The 14,653-nt window shown below is 48.8% G+C and overlaps 1 protein-coding gene across 1 annotated transcript in view; it reads left to right on the top strand.

Moving 5' to 3' along the window:
- Positions 1-11,269: 11,269 nt before the first annotated feature.
- The window catches only part of LOC140721120 (zinc-binding protein A33-like), a 30,757-nt gene continuing 27,373 nt past the window's right edge, over positions 11,270-14,653 (top strand). The window contains exons 1-2 of the mRNA XM_073035994.1: positions 11,270-11,825; positions 12,380-12,475. Of these exons, the coding sequence (XP_072892095.1) occupies positions 11,316-11,825; positions 12,380-12,475 (606 nt within the window). The 5' untranslated portion in view covers positions 11,270-11,315. The remainder of the gene's footprint in view (positions 11,826-12,379; positions 12,476-14,653) is intronic.

Genomic DNA, 14,653 nt, shown 5'->3' with positions numbered 1-14,653 from the left:
CACTTTGCTAAGGAAGAGGGGGAGGGGATAATTCAGGATATTGGATTAGGTATGTCAGGGAAAGGCAAGTATCCAGAGAAAAGAGTGGATAGAGGGGAAGAGAGATGCTCAAGTTGAGAACCTGCCATAGACACCATTGGCTGAAATGCTTCCTTCTGTGCTTGAATCAGTCGCTGAGCTGGGCATCGGTGAGAGACAGTCAATGAGGGACTGCAGAGGAGGTATGTCCCCACCAAGGTGAGACTCACGTTCTAAAGACCCCAGGACAGAAAGGAAGAGGCAAGGTAGGGAACAAAGGGAAAGGGAGGACTCCACTCTGAGCAGAAGGTGCATAAAAACACAGGCTAATCTTAAGGAAAATGTTTGCTGAATAATAATAGGTCAAGAGGACAACAACTTCAAATGGCAGAAGACCCATTTCGTTTAAGGTAGAAACATATTATCAAACGTGTTTTGGGGAAGAGTGATCATAATATCAAAGATTTTACATGGGGGTGAAGGTGGTGCATGGGGGAAGACTAGTAATTATTTCTGAGTCAGGACAACACAGAGGAAGGGGAGGAGAGGATTATAGAGGGAGAAGCATAGGAAGAGGAGGTTCCAGAGGGTGAGACATAGGGGAGGAGGGGGTTACAGAAGGTGAGATATAGGGGAAGGGGTTACCAAGGGTGTATGGGGATGAGGGGTTTACAGAGGGTGGGGTTTTGAGGAGGAGGGGTTAATCAGGGGAAGCTTGTAGGGGAGGAAAGGTTGCAGAGTGGATTGGGGAGGAGAGGGGATTACAGAGAGTGGGGTGTAGGTGGAGGAGGGTATTAATGACTGAGGGGATATAGAGAAGGCAGGGATTACAGAGGGTGGAGTGTGGGGACTGGAGTGGGCTTACAGAGGCTGTTGTCAAGAGTAGGAGTGGGTTACAGAGGTGTTGTAGGAGCAGGAAGAGTTTACAGAACGGGGTGTAGAGGGAGGAGAGGGTACAGAGTGTGAGGTGTAGGTGGAGGAGGGTACCAGTGAGGGGCGCAGGGGAGGAAGGGGTTACAGAGGGTGCAGTGAAGGAAAGGAGAGGGTGACTGAGCACATCTGTAGGAGGAGTTATAGAGGAAGGGATTAGAAGGTGGAGGATATTACCAAGGGAGGGTTGTAGGGGAGGAGGGGATACAGAGGAAGAGATTAGGAGGAGAAGGGGATTTCCAAGAGAGGAGTTGCTTACAGACAAAGGGGATTGGGGGAGGAGGGTATTACAGAAGTTGAGGTGTAGGGGAGAAGCGGGTAACAGGGGTTGAGATGAGGGGAGGAGGGGGTACAGAGTGTGAGGTGTAGGTGGAAGAGGGTGTTAGTGAGGGGTGCAGAGGAGGAAGGGGTTACAGAGGTTGAGATGGGGGAGGAGGGGGTTACAGAGGTTGAGATGGGGAGGAGGGGGTTACAGGGGTTGAGATGGGGAGGAGGGGGTTACAGGGGTTGAGATGATGGGAGGAGGGGGTTACAGGGGTTGAGATGAGGGGAGGAGGGGGTTACAGGGGTTGAGATGATGGGAGGAGGGGGTACAGAGTGTGAGGTGTAGTTGGAGGTGGGTGTTAGTGAGGGGTGCAGAGGAGAAAGGGGTTACAGAGGTTGAGATGGGGAGGAGGGGGTTACAGGGGTTGAGATGAGGGGAGGAGGGGGTTACAGAGGTTGAGATGATGGGAGGAGGGGGTTACAGGGGTTGAGATGAGGGGAGGGGGTTACAGGGGTTGAGATGATGGGAGGAGGGGTTTACAGGGGTTGAGATGAGGGGAGGAGGGGGTTACACGGGTTGAGATGAGGGGAGGAGGGGGTTACAGAGGTTGAGATGAGGGGAGGAGGGGGTTACAGGGGTTGAGATGAGGAGAGGAGGGGGTTACAGGGGTTGAGATGAGGGGAGGAGGGGGTTACAGAGGTTGAGATGATGGGAGGAGGGGGTACAGAGTGTGAGGTGAAGGTGGAGGAGGGTGTTAGTGAGGGGTGCAGAGGAGGAAGGGGTTACAGAGGTTGAGATGGGGAGGAGGGGGTTACAGGGGTTGAGATGAGGGGAGGAGGGGGTTACAGAGGTTGAGATGATGGGAGGAGGGGGTTACAGGGGTTGAGATGAGGGGAGGAGGGGGTTACAGGGGTTGAGATGAGGGGAGGAGGGGGTTACAGAGGTTGAGATGAGGGGAGGAGGGGGTTACAGAGGTTGAGATGAGGGGAGGAGGGGGTTACAGGGGTTGAGATGAGGGGAGGAGGGGGTTACAGGGGTTGAGATGAGGGGAGGAGGGCATTGCAGGGGTTGAGTTGTAGGGAGAGGAGGGGTGCTACAGAGGTAAAGGGATAGGAGGTTTACAGAAGGAGACGTGCAGGGTATAGAGGAAGTGATTTATGGAAAGGAGGGGGTACAGAGAGAGAATGTGTAGGGGGAGGAGGGCTTACCATGGGAGGGGTGTAGTGAGGGGAGGAGATTATAGAGGTCAGGCTGTTGGGAGAAAAGGGGCTACAGAGGGAGGGGTGAAGGCAAGAAGATGTTAACAGAGTGTGGGATATAGGAACAGGAGGAGATAATCGAGGGAGGGGTGTAGTGACAGCAGTTAGTTGGCAATGGAGGCGGCAGGGGGCAGGAAGAGGTTATGAAGCTCTGAAGGAACTGGATTCCAGCACTCAGATTGTTCTGAATTTCACTTGCCCCTCGCCCACGTCTCATCCCCAGTCACCCCTCCTACCCCCAAAAGCCTGGCTTTCAAAAATCCATCCTATTGTCTGACATGGAGGCACAAAGGGGAGGTCCTCATCCTCGAGAGTGCATTTGGGGTGGGGGTGGGGAGTCCAAACTGACCAGCTAGCAAGGGGCATACACCACGAATGGCCAGGCCCCAGGGAATGCTGGGGAGCAGAGGCAGCCAAAGATCCCTGAAGTGACAGCAGAGGCGACTGGGTGGTGAAGAAGCCATTCAGTACGCTGGCCTTCATTTGCCAAGAGCACAACAGCAGGCAGGTCTCAGTACAACTTATAAATCATTGGTAGAGTCATGGCTGGAGTATCGTGTGCAGATCTGGTCACCATACTACAGGAATGGTGACCCTTTCTACACAGCTGCTGCTGTAAGTGTCCTGCATAGAGGGAAGTTCACATCCACAGATGCTCTGGCCTGTCCGCACCACTCTCTGCAGTGCCCTGCGATTGAGAGTAATACCGTTCCCGTGCCAGGCGGTGCCACAGCCAGTCGGGATGCTCTCGATGGTGCCCCTGTAGAAAGTCCTGAGGATTTGGGGATTCTTCACCCTTCTGAGGTGAAAGAGGCGCTGTTGTGCTTTTATCACCACACAGCCAGTGTGTACAGCCCAGGTGAGATCCTCGATGATGTGTATACTGAGGAACTTGAAACTACTCACCCTCTCAGCTACAGTCCCATTGATGTCAATGGGGGCCAGCCTCCATCTGTTCCTCCTGTAATCCACGATCAGCTCCTTCATTTTCTCAACATTGAGGGAAGGGTTGCTTTCTTGGCACCACTGTGTCAGGACGTTGACTTCTCCTCTGTAGGCTGCCCCATCATTGTTGGAGATAAGGCGTATCTTTGTCGTACCATCTGCAAATCTGCACACACCTTCTGCTTAGTAATAGCAAATGTACTCATTTCTGCCCCCTGACATTCTCAAATTCTAGCATACTGCTAGTGTCTTCCACAATGAAGATTGACAAAAACTACTTATTAAGTTCATCTGCCATTTCTTTGACCCCAATGTAGGAAAAGGGAGGAGGTCCTAAAGAGAGGATACAAGGAGTTTAGTAGAAAGCTGAGAAGCAGCAACTCCAGGGTAGTAATCTCTGGATTGCTGCCTGTGCCACATGCCAGTGTGGGAAAGAACAGGATGATTTACCATATGAAGGTGTGGTTGAGGAACTGGTGTAGAAGACAGGGTTTTAGGTTTCTGGGTCATTGGGATCTCTTTTGGATAAGTTGTGACCTGTACAAAAAAGGAAGGGTTACGCCTGACAGACGAGTATATTTGTGGGCAAGTTTACGGGAGCTGTGGGGAGGGCTGAAATTGACACCTTCCAGTGTCATTTTCCAGTGGTCCAAAATCCACTCACGTCTCTGGGAAAAAAAAGCTTCTGGTATCCTCTTTAATATATTGACCAGCTTACCTTCATATTAATCTTTTCTCTCCTTCTGATATTTTTAGTTGCTTTCTGTTGTTTTTTTAAAAGTGTTCAGATCCTCTACCTTCCCACTAACTTTTGCCACATTATATGCCCTCTCTTTGCTGTCCTTGACTTCCCTTCTCAGCCATGGTTGCCATATTCTCCCCTTTAGAAAACGTGTTAACCTTTGGGATGTATCTTCCCTGCACCTTCCGAATTCCTTCCAGAAACACCAGCCGTTGCTGCTCTACATCATTCCCGCTAGTGTCCCCTTCCAATCAACTTTGGTCAGTTCCTCTCTCATGCCTCTGCAATTCCCTTTGTTCCACTGTAATAATGATACATCTGACTTTATCTTCTCCCTCTCAAACAGCAGGGTGAATTCTATCATATTTTGATCACTGACTCCAAAGGGTTCCTTTACCTTACACTCCCTAATCAAATCAGGGTCATTACTCAACACCCAATCCGGAATGCCTTTTCCATTGTGGGCTCACCGACAAACTGCTCTAAAAAGTCATCTCATAGGTTCCCTGTTTTGGGATCCAACTTGATTTCCCTAACGTATCTCATTTTTGAAATCCACGCATAACTATTGTAACATTGTCCTTTTTACATGTTTTTTCTATCTCTCACTGTAATTTGTATCCCACATCCTAGCGACAGTTTGGAAGCCTGTATTTGACTCCTATCATTTTTTTTAAAAAAACTCTACCCACAAGGATTCTACTTGACAGATAGACCTCAGTATGTGCGGTTGGGAGACTGTAGGTCTGACACGGTGGTCAGCAGCACAGGAGCGCCGCAGGGAACTGTACTCTCTCCGGTCCTGTTCACCCTGTACACATCAGACTTCCAATATAACTCGGAGTCCTGCCATGTGCAGAAGTTTGCTGATGACACGGCCATAGTGGGGTGTGTCAGGAATGGACAGGAGGAGGAGTATAGGAAACTGATACAGGACTTTGTGATATGATGCAACTCAAACTACCTGCGTCTCAATATCACCAAGACCAAGGAGATGGTGGTGGACTTTAGGAGATCTAGGCCTCATATGGAGCCAGTGATCATTAATGGAGAATGTGTGGAGCAGGTTAAGACCTACAAGTATCTGGGAGTACAGTTAGACGAGAAGCTAGACTGGACTGCCAACACAGATGCCTTGTGCAGGAAGGCACAGAGTCGACTGTACTTCCTTAGAAGGTTGGCGTCATTCAATGTCTGTAGTGAGATGCTGAAGATGTTCTATAGGTCAGTTGTGGAGAGCGCCCTCTTCTTTGTGGTGGCGTGTTGGGGAGGAAGCATTAAGAAGAGGGACGCCTCACATCTTAATAAGCTGGTAAGGAAGGCGGGCTCTGTCGTGGGCAAAGTACTGGAGAGTTTAACATCGGTAGCTGAGCGAAGGGCGCTGAGTAGGCTACGGTCAATTATGGAAAACTCTGAACATCCTCTACATAGCACCATCCAGAGACAGAGAAGCAGTTTCAGCGACAGGTTACTATCGATGCAATGCTCCTCAGACAGGATGAAGAGGTCTATACTCCCCAATGCCATTAGGCTTTACAATTCAACCGCCAGGACTTAAGAACTTTTTAAAAGCTATTATTAATGCTTTTTGAGATAGTGATTTAGATGCATATCATATTTTTTACTGAGTTAAGTATTGTATGTAATTAGTTTTGCTACAACAAGTGTATGGGACATTGGAAAAAAAAGTTGAATTTCCCCATGGGGATGAATAAAGTATCTATCTATCTATCATCTGATCCTATGTCATCTCTTTTAAAAGGTTTGATTTCACCTTTTATCGAAAGAGCCACCCCACCCCTTCTGCCTACCTGCCTGTCTTTTTGATACAACGTAAATCGTTGGACATTAAGCTCCCAACTATAATCTTCTTTCAGCCAATACTGAGTGATGCCTACAACATCATATCTGCTAATCCCTAAATGCAGTGCAAGATCAGCTACTTTAATCAATATTCTGCATGCATTCACCTTCAATATTGTATTCACCTTTTTTTAATTCTGCCCCCATGCTACACTTCAACTCATTCCACTGATGGCACCTATCTTCAGCCTTTTCTTCCTTACAGTCTCACTACACGCTGCATCTACTTGTATAACAAACTGCCCCATCCTCAGCCCAAGCACGTTTCCATCCATCTGCCAAATCAATTTCAGCCCTCCCCACAGCTCCCGTAAACTTGCCCACAAAGATACTCGTCTGTCAGGCGTAATCCTTCCTTTTTTGTACAGGTCACAACTTATCCAAAAGAGATCCCAATGACCCAGAAACCTAAAACCCTGTCTTCTACACCAGTTCCTCAACCACACCTTCATATGGTAAATCATCCTGTTCTTTCCCGCACTGGCACGTGGCACAGGCAGCAATCCAGAGATTACTACCCTGGAGTTGCTGCTTCTCAGCTTTCTACTAAACTCCTTGTATCCTCTCTTTAGGACCTCCTCCCTTTTCCTACATATGCCGTTGGTACCAATATGTACCACGACTTCTGGCTGCTCACCCTCCCCCTTTAAGATGTTGTGGACCCGATCTGAGATATCACTGACCCTGGCACCTGGGAGGCCACATACCATGCAGGTAACATACTCAAAATGAGGGAGGAACTCAGTAGGCAGCAGCTATGGAAAAGAGTAAGCAGTCAACCTATTGGGCCAACACCTTCGTCAGGACTGGAAAAAAAGATGAAAAGTCAGAGGAAGAAGGTGTGGGGGAAGGGAGGAAGTATAAGGTGGTAGGTGAAACCAGGAGGGAGAGGAGTGAAGTAAAGAGCTGGGAAGTTGATAGGTGAAAGAGAGAAAGGTCTGGAGAAAGGGAAATCTAATAGGAGAGGACAAAAGACCATGGAAGAAAGGGAAGCGGAAGGAGTACCAAATGGAGGAGACAGGCACGTAAGGAGATAAGGCAAGAGAGAGAATGGGAATGGAGAACAGTGAAGGATAAGGAGGGGGGTACATTACTGAAAGTTTAAGAAATTGAGGTCCATGCCATCAGGTTGGAGGCTACCCAGATGGAATATAAGGTGTTGCTCCTCCAACCTGAGTGTGGCCTCATCACAGCGGTAGAGCAGGCCATGGACTGACATGTCGGAATGGGAAGTAGAATTGAAATGCATGGCCATTGGATGATCCCGCATTATCAGCGACACAATCCCCAATCTACATCTAGTCTCACCGAGATACAGGAGACCACACTGGGAGTACCAGATACAGTCAATGACCCCAACAGACGCACAGGTGAAGTGTTGCTGAGGGAGGAGGTGTAGGGGCAGGTGTGGCACTTGTTCTGCTTGCAAGGCTATGTTGCAGGAGGGAGGTCAATGGGGAGGATGAATGGAGAAAGTTTCGTAGAGAGCGGTTCCTGTGGAAAGCGGAAAGTGGGGGGGGGGGGGGGAGAGAGATGTGCTTGGTGGTAGTTGTGCCTGTTGGAGATGGCAGAAGTTAGGGAGAATTATGTGCTGGACACGGAGACTAGTGGTTGAGACAAGGCGGACCCTATTCCTGGTGGGGTGAAGGCCGGTGTACCCGAAATGGAAGAGATGTGGGTGAGGGCAGTGTTGATTGTGGAGAAGGAAAGCCCCTTTCTTTGAAGGAGGAGGACACCTCATTAGTTCTGGAATGAAAAGCCTCATCCCGGGAGCAGATGCAGTGAAGGCAGAGGAACTGAAAGAAGGGGATGGCATTTTTACAAGTGACTGGGTGGGAAGAGGTGTGGTCCATGTAGCTGTGAGAATCGGTGGGCTTATAAAAGATATCTGTAGATAAACTGTCTCCACAGATCAATACCGTGCAGGTGTCTCTTTCACAACAACATAATTTCCTGTCTGCTAACTTTTATTGGAACTATCAGTAATTTGTTATGTCTGCACTATACTGCTGCCACAAAGCAAACTTCACAACTTGTTTCAGTGGCGGTAAACCGGATTGTGATTCTATTAAAGCTGCTCTACACTTTAAAATCTAAATTCTAATGCTTTAAGGATGACTAATAATGTGTTTTTACTCCGTATTTTGCATTCTCTTCACTTCCCTTTGTGCTACCTCGATGCACCGTTGCTGTGAAGTGGGTGTGTGTGCAAGGCTGCAAAACAAAGTTTTCACCGCACCGCGGAGCATGTGACAATAATAAACTGATTGCCAATTGTACGAGAGAGGTTTAGATTTGAGTCATAGAGAGGTGGAACTCAGAAACAAGACCAGCTGGTCTATGCAGACCAAGGTGCACATCGAAGCTAGTCCCATTCGCCTGAGTTTGGCCCTTAGGCCTCCAGACCTTTCCTATCCATGTCCCTGTATGAGAACAAGTCAAATCTGTTGTCATTTAACTCTGTCCATGTATACCGTCAAATGAGACAATGTCTGCCTGTCCAGGGACAATATCAAACATAAAACACACATATACAGTAACAATTTAAATGTTGTTAATGTACCTGTTTAATCACTTCCTCTGGTAGCTTATTCTACCCTCTGGGTGAAAAAAGTTACCCATTATTTTCCTTTTCAATCTCTCTCCTCTCACCGTGAACAAACGTTCTCTAGTTCTTGATTCCCCGATCCTGGGAAAAACCCTATGACAATGTTTCAACTCTATTCAGCCTACTTTTTGCTAAAAAAAAAATGACAATTCAATGTTTATTTCAAAGTTCAAAGTAAATTTAGTATCAAAGTGCATATGCGTCACCATATACTAAACTGAGATTCAGTTTCAGAATCAGATTTAATATAATGTCATGAAATTTGTTGTTATGCAGCAACAGTACTTTGCAATACATAATAACAAAAAGGTAAATTGCAGTTAGTATATATATTTTTTTAAGTTATATTAAATAAATAGTGCAAAAAGGGAGAAAAGAAGTAATGAGGTAGCTCATGGGTTCAGTGTCCATTCAGAAATCTGATGGCAGAGGAGAAGAATCTGTTCCTAAATCACTGAGTGTGAGCATTCAGGCTCCTGCAGCTCCTCCCATTGGTCGCAATGAGAAGAGGGCATGTCCTGGGTGATGGGGGGTCCTTAACGTTGGATGCCACCTTTTTGAGGCATTTCTCCTTAAAAATGTCCTGGATGCTGGGAAGGCTAGTGCCCATGATGGAGCTGACTGATTTTCTTGTGGGCTTTCACAGTAGAACAAAGAGATGCAATAGAAACAATTAAAAATACACACCAAACAAGAACTGACAAACAGCCAACAAAGACTAAAAATAAACAGTCAAATTTTGATTGTCACCCATCAACCAAACCTGTTAAAGATTGCCAAATTTAAGAACTCGATAAGTTTGAAACCTGAAATATAAACTGGGAAACACTCAGTAGGTCAGGCAGCATCTATGGAGGGAGGAAAAGAGTCAATGTTTCTGCTCGGGGACCCTTCCCCTGACTCACTTTATGAATTACATGCTTCATCAGTTGCAAGGGTGAGATTTGAGCTTGTGATCAATAATCTTGAATTCTGGCTGACTGCCCAATAATTTCACTCCAGGTCTGCACCACTGCTCCACTCACAAAACTTTCACTCTGAAGGTTCGATCACATGAGTTGAGTTTCTGTTCCGCCTACAAAACTTAAAGGGACTGAACACACGAGCCTTGGGTTTCTGCTTACAGATAATCGTTTGGGGACAGCCCCTTTAAGAGTTACCAATAAGTATCAATGTATCTTTGTGTTGTGAGCCCCTCCTCTCGGGCTTCTGTCCACCAGTAAGATCCTCCCGTCAAATTCAAACTCGGGCTGTGGAGATTCACGGCTCAGAGGTCAAGAAGCACAAGTGGGGGCTTCCCAGTTCTGGTAAGTCTGAGCCTTGGTGGAAGTACAGTCCTGAGTCATCCGTGTAGTGAGTAGAGTCATTTCTAGCTGGTAAGGAATGGGCTGTTGTAAGTGTATTTTTGACACATTATCGCAAGACATTTCCACTGCCCCCTCGATGATGGGTGCTTTGTTTGATTTCCTTCTTGACTTTCTATGGGTGGCAGGTTGGTTATTTTAAGCAACGGACCCAGATTTGCATCTCCTGCTCTGTCTCGGGTTATCTCATTCGTCTCCCCGTACATCTCCAGACTCTTAAGTGAGCTCATACCCTGACCCCATTCTTGTCCCAAACCTACCCCCTCCCCCCCCCCATGCAAAGTCCACACCCAGTCAGCACCGGAGGTCGCGATCGAACGTGTGACCTTGGTTCAGGAACATGAGTCAATCAGGATCATCGAGTCATATGGCACTTGATCACACCAACCAAAGTGCTAGCCTCAAGTAACCCTGTTTGCCTGCACTCGGCCCATGCTCCTCTCAAACTTCCCCACCCGTATACTTATCCAAAAGCCTCTTACATGTTGTTGATGTACCTGCTTCAATCGCCTCCTCTGGTGGCTCATTCCCAACACTGACCCCTCTCCGGGTCAGGAAGTAACCCCTTGGGTCCTTTATAAATCTTTCCCCTCTCCCCTTAAATCTATGCTCTCCATTCCTTGATTCCCTTTCCTGTGAAGAAGACTGTGTGAATTCACCCTGTCTATGTCCTGCATGAATTTATGCACCTTTACAGGGTCCTTCAGAAAACATCCAATCTCATTGCTACGCAATTGCTTTTTCCACGACCACAAGAAACTCGGATGAATAGAGTCCCAGCCTGCCCGCTGCCTCCCTATAACTCGGGCCCTTGAGTTACCGTCCTCAGAAGTTGTGGCCCATGGCCCTGATAACTCTCACTACTCTTCTTTCCCTCTTCTTCTTACTACCACCTGGCGGGAGGTACAGGGGCCTCAGGACCAACACCACCAGGTTCAGGAACAGTTTTTACCCTTCAACCATCTAATGCCTGAACCAGGATGGATAACGTCAGTCCACTATGCCGAATTGCTCCTGTGGCCCACAGACTCACTTTCGAGGACTCTCTCCAACTCCAGTTCTCAGTGTTTATCATTTATCTTCACAATGTCATCCTTTGAACATTGGCTGTTTATCAGTCTTTATGTAGTGTTTTTCATAAAATTCTTTCATTTTCTTTAAAGGCCAGCAGGAAAATAAAACCCAAGGTAATAAATGGTAAAATATACATACTTTGATGATACATTTACTATGTACTTTGACTTTGATCTTGACGTACATCAGCAGACTGCGAGAGAGACGAGCACGAGAGCCGGAGTTTGATTTCGGGAGGAGGGTGGCCATGTCGGGCCGGATGCTGGCCGAGGGACTGACCAGCGAGGTGACCTGCCCCGTGTGCCAGGACCTGTTCCGGGACCCGGTGAGGCTGGAGTGCGAGCACAACTTCTGCCGTTCCTGCATCGGGGGCCTGTGGGGCGAGATGGAGTCGGGCTTCCGGTGCCCCGAGTGCCGGGAGACCTTCCCCCAGCTGCGGCTCAAGAGCAACCGGCTGCTGGCCAACATCGTGGAGAGGGTTCGGCAGCTGCGGCTGGACACCGGAGGGACGGGGGCGACGGGCTGCTCCCTCTGCCCTTGGCACGATGAGAGGCTCAAGCTATACTGCCAGGACGACCAGGAGGCCCTGTGTGTGGTGTGTGGCGTATCTAAAGAGCACAAGGACCACCACATTGTGCCCCTCCATGAAGCACAGCAGCTCTGCCAGGTGAGGACCCCCTCCTCCCGGATCTCTCACCTCCCTATTCCCTCCAACTCCTTGTCCCCCAATCCCAACAGCTTTCTCCTTGCCACCACTACCACCACCTCTTGATCCCTTGCCCCTTCTCCAACATCTCTGGCCCCCATCCAAGAACCCTTTCCTGCCTCTCCTCCCTTTGGCCCTCCTCTTTCCCCATCTTCCTTGCCCCTCTCCTTTTGACACATCATTCTCAATCCTTCTTCTCTTTCCCTCCTCTCCTCTTGCTCCCATCTTCCTTTCCCTTCTTCTTTTGACCCCCATCTTTTCTGTCCCTTCTCCATCTACCCCCTTTGCCCCTTCACCCTCTCCATTTGTCTCAAATCCTTCTTGCCCTTGCTTTTCCTCAGACCCCCGCTGTTTGCCCATTTTTCTTCTCTTGCCCTCTCATTTCCATTTGCCCCTATTTCTCCTTTGCACCCTCTCATTTTGACCCTTCTCCTTCCCCTCTCTTCTGCACAGTCTCCATTTTGCCCTTTGCCCCTCCTCCTCTAAAAGCAGCAGTGAAACGGATTGGACAAGGGGCTGTCAATCCCCACGGAATCACGACAAGTGCCACACCGGGTGACATGAAACCGGGAGAGCGGGTCGGCTGATGACTCTTTCTCTTGTAGGAGAAACTAAAGGAGTCTTCTACTGAGCTGGCGAAGCACGTCGAAGTACTAAGTGGAATTGAAAGCAGCCAAGAAGAAAAAATTGTGGAGCTCAAGGTGATTATTTGAATTTCCTTGTTGTACCGCTTATGATGTGATACCACAATACACCCCCTCCCAGTCCCTGCCCCAACTGTGGGTATGATTATGGTCCCTGTCCGAGTCAGTAAGGAGAGGGAAGCCTGTGGCCCTGACCTGGTTGGGGTCATGTGCACCACCACACACAGAGCCACTGTCTGTCCGGCAGCACGGTCCAGTGAAGCAATCATTGACAAGCTCGCCAGAGCAACACCGTCCAGCGACTGATCTCCCCACCCTGCCCACAATAGAAACTGGATTTGCCTGTCTCGCACCCAACTCCGGGTCATGCAGTTGTACCTATGGCCAACTATAGGAACTACGTGTTCCTATTCTAGTCACGTTCCCTATCCCTCTGTGCCCTGCTCATTCAGATACCTGTCCCGATGCCTCTTCAATGTCATTACTGTTCCTGCCTACACCACCTCACTCTGGGTAACGATGACCTGGTATTTTTTACTGTTCAGACCTCATTTAAACCTCACCCCTCACCTTATACGCATGTCACCCAGTTTAGGACCCCTCCATCATGGGAAAAGGAATCAGCTTGCCGCATCACAAAAGGTAAAACATGGTAACAGGCCTTTCGGCTCAGAATGTTGTACACAACTTATTGAGTTCATCCTTTCAGATCGCCTTTAAACCTCCTCCCTACGTCCTCCTCCTCTACCTCCCAGTTTTAGACACCCCTGCCATATGATTCAGCCTGGCTCACTACTCTATGATCCTCATAAGCCTCTATAAGGTCACCCCTCAGCCCCCTTCACTCCAGGAAAAGCAACCCCCGTCCATCGTCAAAGAAGAGAAAATCCACAGATGCTGGAAATCCGAGCGACACACACAATTTGCTGGAGGAACTCAGCAGGCCAGGCAGCATCCATGGAAAAGAGTAAACAATTGACGTTTCAGCCCAAATGAATCAGTCCAGATGAAGGGTCTCATCTGGAAACATCACCTGTTTACTCTTTTCTATAGATGCTGCCTGGCCTGCTGAGTTCCTCCAGCAAATTGTGTGTGTTGCCCAAGCTATCCTGATAACTCAAGTTCTCCAGTCTGGGCAACGCCTGGTGAATCTCTCCTGCACACTCCCTAAGCTTAATCGTGTGCATCTTATTCAAAATCTTCACCGGCAGAGAGGCCCAGAAAAGTTTGTCATATGTACTTCAAAGTATCGAAACGTACAGTGAAGGGTGTTGTTGCATCAATGATCAACACATTCCAAGGATGTACCACGTTGCACCAACAGCCCAGCACGTCCCTAACCTATGTGTCTTTTGGAACGTGGGAGGAAACTGGAGTACATGGAGGAATTCCAGACGGTGAGGGATTGAACCCAGCTACAATACCATCCCACCCTGATTAGTGAACCGGGCAGGGGATGTCAGTGGGTGTCAGGGGGTTATCTCGCTCCCAAGGAGAGGTGGTCCATTGGCCTGGACTGCAGACAACTCCCTGCGGAGAACCGGGTCGCTGAGGAGTGTGAACGAGACTCTGCCCGATCTCCAGCATCTCATCACTGATCGGGGAACCCTGCATACCTGGCAAAGAGAGCAGAGGGGAAGCCCCCCCACCCATTCTGTCTCCACTCTGCCCCTCACCGATCAGGTGTCATCCTGATGCAATGGTCAGCCGAGAGATCCGGGCAGCTCTGTGCCCATCTTGGCTCCGTGCTGGTTTGCCCATGTGGTGCTGCATTACTAACACAGCTACACACAAATCTGTCTTCCCAGGGGGTGACGTTGAGGTGTTGAGGGGAAAATGTTGAGTAGACATTGAGGGGGGTATTGGGGATGGCTGTTGAGGGGAAAGTGTTGAGAGGAAGTTGTTGAGGGGAAATGAAGAGAAGAGTATTGAGGGGGTACATTGAGGAGAGTGTGTTTAGGGGAGTATGACGGCAGGGTTTTGGGGGAGTATGAGGGGAGGGGTTGTGGGGATTCATGCTGTGGTGGGTTATTAAGGGGGTGCATTGAGGGGAGAGTGTTTAGGGGATTATGAGGGGAGGGGCTTTAGGGGATTAGTACTCTGGGTGGGGTATTGAGGGGCTACATTGAGGGGAGTGTGTTTAGGGGAGTATGAGGCGAGGGGCTTTAGGGGATTAGTACTCTGGGTGGGGTATTGAGGGGCTACATTGAGGGGAGTGTGTTTAGGGGAGTATGA

Source organism: Hemitrygon akajei, chromosome 2 (assembly GCF_048418815.1).
Source record: "Hemitrygon akajei chromosome 2, sHemAka1.3, whole genome shotgun sequence".
Lineage (NCBI taxonomy): Eukaryota > Metazoa > Chordata > Chondrichthyes > Myliobatiformes > Dasyatidae > Hemitrygon > Hemitrygon akajei.
Note: the sequence above shows the minus strand (reverse complement) of the source record. Positions and strands in the feature narration are given on the sequence as shown.